Below are 9,050 nucleotides of genomic sequence, written 5' to 3' on the forward strand. Positions count from 1 at the left end.
AAAAAAAAAACTTTCAATGGGGCCAGGCTAGCCGAAATTGTGACGACCCCACTTCTCCCAAGGGCGAACCCAAGGGTATCGGCGGGCCGCCTGCCTAGCTCGCGCCAGGACTCAAAACTTAAAACAATAAAAGCCAGAAAATTCAAAAGAGTTCTAGATACAAACCCAAAAGAGTTATAATTACATTCTCCAAAAGTACCTGCTCACACTATTACATCCTTATAATTACCACTAAAACCAAAATGTAGACCCTAAGGAGGGTCCTTGTACAAACCACCCAAAACTAAAACAAAAACAAACATACTATAAGTCCAACTATTACAATCAAACCTAACTATGCTAGTGTGTGTGACAAAAGTCCCCGCGTCGGCCCCTGCTAAGGAAAACAAAAGGAATGGGGTAAGCTATATGCTTAGTAAGTAAACAGGGGCAAAAGCGTAAATTCACGTAGCAACAATTACACAATAAGAGTAAAGCAAAAGCAGAAAAGAACAACATCATATAATAAGGATACGGGTGGCTCCAAAGCCAATTCATGTGCCATGTGTAATCTCCTGCCGACACTCCGTCGACCGCAAATAATAGTCCGTAGAACTTCACTTGTACACCCACCGACACCTTATCACCCTCACTGGCCAGTCACCTCACAAACTTGCCCGGGCGAACGAAATCACAAACTTGAGCTTGAGTCACAAGCTCGGGTCACAAACTTGGTCACCTTCTCGGTGAACCGGATTCACAAAATTGGTTCATAACATGAACCTACAAACTTGGTGACCTCAGACCAAGTTGGACTGACTTCGACCAAGCCCTAACCGGCTCGAATAGTCCAAACAGGTCTTAGATCGGGCCCACGAACTCACAAACTTCACAAAATTCACAAACTTTACTCGAAAGTCGCCCCGAGCCACAAGCTCAAGGGTTTTGGTTCCAAAAGGTTCATATACATATGCCAAGTACAATTATACATTCAAATTAGGGTTTAGGTCGAGTGCGATAAAGTACACCCTCGCCTAAGTACCCTTTTCACATATCTCAAATACATAGCAAAGAAAACACATCAAACTGGCCTGAATACTTACTCAAAATACCAAAAGTAGTACGAAAGCAAAATCGCTTCGCGCGTTCGCTAGTAGTGGGCCCCACCGGCTCCGCCTAGCTCACCGCTGTCTGAAATAGAAGATTTTATCACAAACGGCCACTAACATGCCCAAAACAAGCAAAACGGCAAAACGACACGCGCGCACGTAAATATGACGGACGGAAACGGAAACGGCAGATTTGATACTCATTTCTAGTTTACCCATAAGTTGAGCTACGAATATCGGATTAAGGCGTATGAGATGCCAAATCGAAGCTTAAAGGATGAACAACAATTGTTATGAAGACATCCAGAACTGAAACTGGAGGCTTCAGTCCCAAATGATCAAACACAATCACTTACAAAATCTGGCCAATGCACAAATGGCCAGTTTTGAGTGCAAACTGTTTTCTATGCTACACATGGTCAAAAGAGCTGAAAATTGGCAGTTAGATAGTTCATTCCAAATGGAACAACTTTCATGAAGGTTGGTAATCCAAATTCGGAACGGAAGTTGGTCGTCAGGACCAAAACAGATCTGACCAGAAAATGGTCATTTTCACGGGCAGGCCCTATTTGCTCGGCTATATCTCAGGTTTTATAAATCCGATTCATGAAATTCCAAGGGCGTTAGAAAGCTCTGATATAGGGCTATAAGTTTGGTGTTTTGGTCGCAAGCCCAAACAGCTTGTAACCTAGTCAAATGTGAAGCCAAAGTTCCAGTCATAAACTGTCCAAAAACGTAACAGAATTTGACGGTCAAAACAGGTCTGAGTATTTCGTTTATAGCTCAGGATATACTAATCCGTTTAACCTGAAAATTTACAGGGATATCCGGGACTTAAGGGGCTACAATGTTGAAGAAGGAAACTTTGTCCAATTTTGAATGTAACAAGGTCAAAAATGCAAGACACTATACCAGAATCACAAAGCGTATTTGACCTTAATATGCGGTAATGGCACCAAATTCACTACGGTTATCGGATGGGGGTGTAAGACCCACCGTTTCGAAGCTAAGAAATAGGGTTACAATATTGGAGAAGGCCACTCAATCCAGTTCCTAGCACAACTAGGTCAAATGTGCCAAATACTAAACCAGATTCACCAAAACAGGTTTGCAAAACGCAGAAAACTGTAATCGATATAACTCAGTCCATACAAGTCCAAATGCCGAAATTCCAAAGGCATAAGTTAGCTAAGACATCCAGATACATTTCCACAGAAGACACCAACTTCAAAATCCAAACCAATTCCAGTCAAAACAGGCAATTACTATCGCAGTTCGGACATTCTGTGCACCAAAAACAGCAACAGTAAAAATGGCATAACTCACTCTATACTAATCCAAATGACCTGAAATTTTGCAGGCAGTTCAAACTCATCAATACCTACAACTTTCATGTTTTGAGCAAAGTCCAATTCAGCTTCTATCTAGGAGCCAAAAAAACGGGCAGAATGTTCCAACCAAAAACCCTAACTTGCTGAAATTCTTCCAAACCAGAAATTGATTGCAATTTCCTATCAAACACACCTACTAGAGTCATAACCCCTCATTATCAATCATCATAAACAACCACAACACCATGACCACATTAAACCAGAAAATTCATCAATAAAATGAAAACTTCACCAAATCACTTCAAACCAAGAAATAAACCATATATATCATCACTTTAGCCACTACTAAGCATAACCTAAGCTTTATTAAGTGAAGGAGGAAGATACACACACCACTCACCTAGTAACAAGAGAGGTAGAGATGTTGGACACCTTAACTCTTCCAAAAAGCTTCAACAAATCAACCACTAACACCAACTAGAAAGATTTTATGGAATAGAAACTAATCTAGGCAATTGTTTTTGGAAGATTGAACCAAATGGAAGCTAAAATGGTGAAGTATTTCTTTCTTCTTAGCCCAAGGGAGAGCCGGCCATGGAGGGAAAAGAAAATGGTGAATTTTGGTGATTTTTGAAGATATTTAACAACTTGGTCAAAAGTCAAAAAAAATGAAATAGTAATTCATAAGTCTTCTCCAATGAAATGGTGACACTTGTCACCACCATTAATGCATTCCTATCCTTTCTTTTCTCTCTCACATCAATCATTTCTCACTCTCTACTTATCTCTTAACACCCGATAAATTTTACACAGTATCCGGAATTTAACCTAATTGGCCGAATTTTCCGAACTTTTCGCACTAGTGGGTCCCATATCCGATATACGTTCTTAATTTCTCAAAACTAACTAATACTAGAAAAATCATCTAAAAACTCTATTTACTCAATAAAAATTATCTGGGGAATTTTCTAATAAAGAAAATGTAGAAAAAACGGGTTTTCAATCTTAACCGGAACTTAGGGTTTAAATCTTAATCCCTACTTAGGATTTTCGAAATACTCCCAAACCAAACGTTACCGCCCAAATAATGAATATCTCAACGTAGAACGAACTGGGGCCTCACAGAAATCCAGCTCGTTCAGCCCATATAAAAAGTCCAATGAGTCTTATGTTTAATAGGGCCAAGCAAAAATTGGGTCTAAATAAAATAGTCGAATTAAATGTGAGTTGAATTTGAACTTTACAAGGCTTAACCTTGATTAAAGCCCAGTCCGTTCATATGTATAATTATAAATATTATTATTATATATAATTATATAGTTAATTATGAGATTAAGTCAAGCCTGATATGAGCCCGAAGCTCCGAAAGTCCCATTTATTTTTGAGTCGAGTTTGAACTTGCCAAAACCTTGCTCTGTAGTAAGAAATCAGAAAAATATAGCAAAAAAACATAGATTCTTTTTTTTTTTTTTTGGGTTTGTATCTCTTCTTAATATTTGTTGCAAAACTGTTATTGTATGTTTAAACACGCAAGGAATTGAGGAAGCATAAGAGCAAGTTACACTTTTCTATATTACCGTTACACAGAGTACACAAATGGGCAATAGAAAAGTGTATCTGGTTTTGAGTATCATATCAATACGTAGCCAAATGTTGAGATTATAAATCCTTACATGGAAGAAGATTTCACAAACTGAGATTATAAATCCTCATGTAAACATTATTCAACACTGAACCAGAAAAGAACAAGGAGAATATTTTAGGAACAGATTATGAATCAAGAAGAGACATGAATAATTTATGTCTAAGTGTGATGAGAGGAAATCTACTCTGCTTCTGAGGAATTCGACTCTTCTTCTGAGGGAATTGACTCTGCTTCTGAGGAACTCCAGTCTTCTTCGAAGGAAATGGATGTATCATCTCAATTTTCAATTACGACCTTTAGAATCTCATTTCCCATATCCATTTGTTCTTCCTGAATTTGCTTTACAGAACTTACAAGAGACTCACGATACCCTTTCACCTCAATCATTTCAAGAGTCTCGCACTCCCCTAAACAATAAGGGACTTCTTTCAGGTTCTTGCAACCAAGCAAAACCAATTTCTCAAGTCGGGAAAAATTATCAGAATTTGCAGTCCATTTGCAAATGTCCAAGTCCGACAATTCCAGGACTCGGAGGTTAGGGAACTCCCCTTCTTTCATTACCCATTTTTCCCCGACAAAGGAGTCCTCGAGTAATTTAAGTACTTCAAGATTGGGCAACTCTCCAACTGTTGAAATTTCACTCCACGGCTGTGTATTCCATGAGAGAGCCAATTTCTTCAAATTCAATGGGAATTTAAATCCATATCCATCAAAACCATTCAAATGAAGTGATTCTAGTTGACTCAAACAATCAAATGCAAGAATCTCATTGCAATTTCTGGTAGATTCTCCTAATACATCAGCTTCCCTGCATTTTAGCCAGCGGATGCTTGGCAATTTTGTCAGTATCTTTTGCAAGCTTTGAGAGGAGGGGTCAATTGCAAGGTCTAAAGTGTCTAAGCGATCTAAATTTGGGGATACTTCAAGATTTCCAGCTGGAAATATAAAACCACGACTCCCATGTAGATAACTCAATGTCTTGATGTTCCAAATAGTATTCGGCAGCATGACATTATTACACGCATCTTTTATGATAAGAGTTTCTAACCTTGAGAGGTTGGCTATTACAGATTTGATGGATGTTATTCCACTGAGCGCCAGGTACCTCAAGTGAACAAGTGATACCACTTCCATTGGAAATGATCTACGAAAGTTCAAATCCCCCAAATCTAACACTCTAAGAAGTTTAGGCAACAAAATCCCTGAATCCGCCTTCTCAAACATCAAATAATCATGTCCAGACAAGAGCAAACTGCGCAAATTGGGAAAAATTAGCACCAACTCCCACGTCTTCAATTCCCTGGTGTTGTGAGCATAAACTCGATGGTGGTTGCTTGGTCCAGTAAGGCTGAAAGGATCTTTCCAACTACGAATAACGTGTAGAAAACTTTCTTCTTTGGCTTTTTCCACAGAAAACTCGTGTACCAAATCATGAAGTTGGCAAGTTTTGGCACCACTCATAGTTCTTTGTTTGGTAACCATAACTAAACTTCTATTAATTAGGGCCATCAAGTGGTCGTAAGCCGCTTCCTCTAAGCTCTTTCCTTCAGTCTGTTGCACAAATCCTTCAGAGATCCAAAGCCATAATAACCTTCGAACATTAATAACCTCATCTTCTTGAAATGCACCAAAGTATAGAAGGCATGGCTTCAAATAATCTGGTAAATGACTATAACTTAGTTCAAGTGTCTTCATGCAATATTCATTGTCAAGGACACTAGAACTCAGACATTTTGCAACTTCTTCCCAGCAATCTTGTGCAGTAGTAGCAAGAATTCCAGCAACAAGGACAACTGTGAGGGGTAAACCCCGACAAGATTTTGCTATTTGAGATCCAACTTCACTTAGTGTTGGAGGACAGCTTTCTTTGTCAAATAGCTTTTTCTGGAGTAATGTCCAACTTTCTTCGTCAGTAAGTTGACAGAGATGGAAAGGTTTGATATCAGGTTTGGATTGCAAAGACAAGTTCTGAAATCTACTGGTGAAGAGAATCCTGCTTCCATTGACATCATTTGGCAATACTTTTTCCAACAAATTCCATGCCTCAACATCCCACAAGTCGTCCAAAACAAGGAGATACCTAGTTCTCAGCAAAACTTGTTTTAGCTTCACAGCCAAATCATTTTCATCCTTTTTAAGGTACTCATCAGGACTCTTAGAAAAAATAGTGCACAAAAGCTGAACTGACAAACTGTGCATGCTATATGTCTGAGAAACACAACACCAGCCACGAACATGGAAATGTGACATAACTGAAGGAGCAGTATAAACTTTATTAGCCAATGTGGTCTTACCAACCCCAGGCATACCTACAATGGGAATGACATCCAGCTGCTTTGATCCTCCCACAAGTCGATGAGTGATAGTTTCCACCTTGTCATCGAGACCCACCAGATCTCCATTGCATATGGTGGCAATAAGTTGTGATGGTATGTGAATGGAAGTCTGGTTAACTCTTTGGGCTTGACCATTATGGATCTCTGGGGCCTTAATCTTCAGATGATTGATTTCTCTAGCAACAGCATCCAAAGCATCCTCACATTTATCACCAACAAGTGTCGAGTCAATCAGTAACTCAGCCTTATATGCAGCCTCCATAACATGATGCCAGAATGCTTGGAGTTTTCCATTTTGACAGCGCTTGTCCTTGATATTCTCTAGGAAAGATCTTAAGAATATGAGATCTTTCTGGACCATTCGGATTCGATCCAATAGGAAAACAATTGAATCATCAGCCTCATCATACCTTGTTATTTCCTTGAGATTTTCTAGGAAAAAATCCATACACCCCAACTCATTAGATCTAGGATAACTAATTGATGAATATGGGGATGTTAGTCGATAGTTGTGTGCAATCTCTGCCATCATATACTTGAGAAATTTGTACAAATTAAACAGTCCAAGATCTATTTCCTTGGGCATGCCTTCTTTGATTTCATTGACAGAAAGGGAGAAGACCAGAATTGCTGCATCGCAGAGCACAACTCCAACAATATCCTTTATTTCATCACCTAGTTGCTCCTCCTGTTTAAGAAGGCCTTTCAAGTACCTTACTCCCTGATGGAATTTTAGCATTTGATCCTTCACCACAACCTGGAAACTGGCATAAGAATCTAGTAGATCTGTGAGATAATCTTGGAGAGAATCAATAAATTGGACTGCTACTGGATGCTCATTCTCCCCAAGGGCTAAAGCATATGATGATCTTGATTGTTTCTTTGAAGCTGTCAGGACATGGATGTAAGTTTCTCGGACTTGGGGACCAAGAGGATTTATCTTCTCGTGTATCAACTGATAAATTTCAGATTCCATTTGATTGTGTACTTGTTCATCATCACTGTCAAATCGGCATACAGAAATCAGGTGTGCTGCCACAATTGCAATGTGAGTCGAGAGATCTGTCAATTGTGCACAGTCAACGCCTCGCATTGTGGCAAAGCCAATGAGATTCCTTAAGAGCATTAGCTTCTGTCTAATGGCAACCATTAGCTTCTCCCGTCTATGATAGAAAAGATCCTTCATAGTCCCTAAAAGGAACATTATAACATCCATAACTAGCCGTGGGTCTCCCGGTGGGTAATAGTCAAAGAAGATGATGGTGCATGATTTCTTGATATCTGTCTCAAGAAGAAATACAATATTTTCCCGGGATCTGGTTAGCGCACCATCTATGATGCCAAAATCTGACTCACCAGAATGTTTGTATAGAAAATAAGCAGACTGAAGATCATGAATCATCCTGATAACCACATCTTGAATTCTGGAGCAAATAATACTAGGTCTCAAACTTTCAGACATAGTATTACCCCTGTCTTCCTGATCATGTTCCAAAAGCGCTTCATGGTTATTCCTCCTCCTAGACTTTTTGACATACAAAAAGAAGGTTTTCAATGATCTTACCTTCTTCTTCAGATGCTTGACGTCACGGCGTAGGGCGCCTGTTAATTTGGATTTATCAAACTCGGCCAGAGAATCTAAAGCAAGATCAAAGCAACTAGTGCTAGTGCTGGAGGAGATGTGATGTGACTGCAGATAATCATCTAAAGCAAGATCAAAGCAACTAGTGCTAGTGCTGGAGGAGATATGATGCGACTGCAGATAATCATCTAAACCAAGATCAAAGCAACTAGCGTTACTGCTAGAAGGGATCTCCATAATGGTATCTTCTTTTCACTTTGATATCAGATTTCTATCTGCTTTAGCCACTGAGCAAGAATAATAGTTCACGATCTACAACTTTCTCTTCTACCAATAGCCAACAAACAACAGGCTGGATTCTTTCTTTTTTCTTTAAAAAAAAAAAACTTTTTGTGTAAATATTATTGTAAGATGCTGTCTAGTTCGCAGAAGACATGGTGCGGCATGCAGAACTGCAGAAGCAATAGAAAGTCAAATAAGTGAGAGACCACACTTAACCAGCAACTTCGTAGTGCCAGACGAAGACCATGACCAAGGAATCAAACGTAGTCATTTTACAAGTATAGGCTGAAACCACCGGCAAATTATCAAAATGTGAAGCTTTTGTAAAATAGAAAAGAATAGAAAAAACAATTTTCTTGAGGAACCAAATGATGTTCTGTGATTAATGTGCAGCTAGTATGAATCATAAATATTAAATACAATCATGAAGTAAAGTGAATGAGTATAATTAATAGAAATGTTCAGTTTTTTTTTTTTTTAAATAGGAATATAAAACAATTGGAGAATTAGTCAAAATCTTATAAAGAGCAAAAAAATCAATGGCAACCCTGAATCGAGTTTAATACATGACTTTTGATTTGAAGCAACGTCAATAGGAAACTGGCATAGTGAACAAAAAGTTATATATTATCAAGCATTTCTCACAAATCCTAAAGGGAAGAAACTTTATCTACATAATACTTAAGAAAATGTTGACTAGTACAATTCAATGTTGTTAAACTCAGATCGGGTCGCCACTCGCCTAATGTATTGGATTAGCATTCAAAAGGTCGGATCAGTTGTACC

At 38.8% G+C, this 9,050-nt stretch overlaps 1 protein-coding gene across 1 annotated transcript; it reads right to left on the reverse strand.

Annotated features, from left to right (window-relative positions):
* Positions 1-4,340: 4,340 nt before the first annotated feature.
* Positions 4,341-8,219, reverse strand: LOC113700955 (putative late blight resistance protein homolog R1A-3). Its single transcript, XM_072060194.1, has one exon. It carries the CDS (start codon positions 8,217-8,219, stop codon positions 4,341-4,343), a length of 3,879 nt encoding a protein of 1,292 aa, XP_071916295.1.
* Positions 8,220-9,050: the final 831 nt, after the last annotated feature.

Source organism: Coffea arabica, chromosome 7e (genome assembly GCF_036785885.1).
Source record: "Coffea arabica cultivar ET-39 chromosome 7e, Coffea Arabica ET-39 HiFi, whole genome shotgun sequence".
In the NCBI taxonomy this organism is placed as follows: Eukaryota; Viridiplantae; Streptophyta; class Magnoliopsida; order Gentianales; family Rubiaceae; genus Coffea; species Coffea arabica.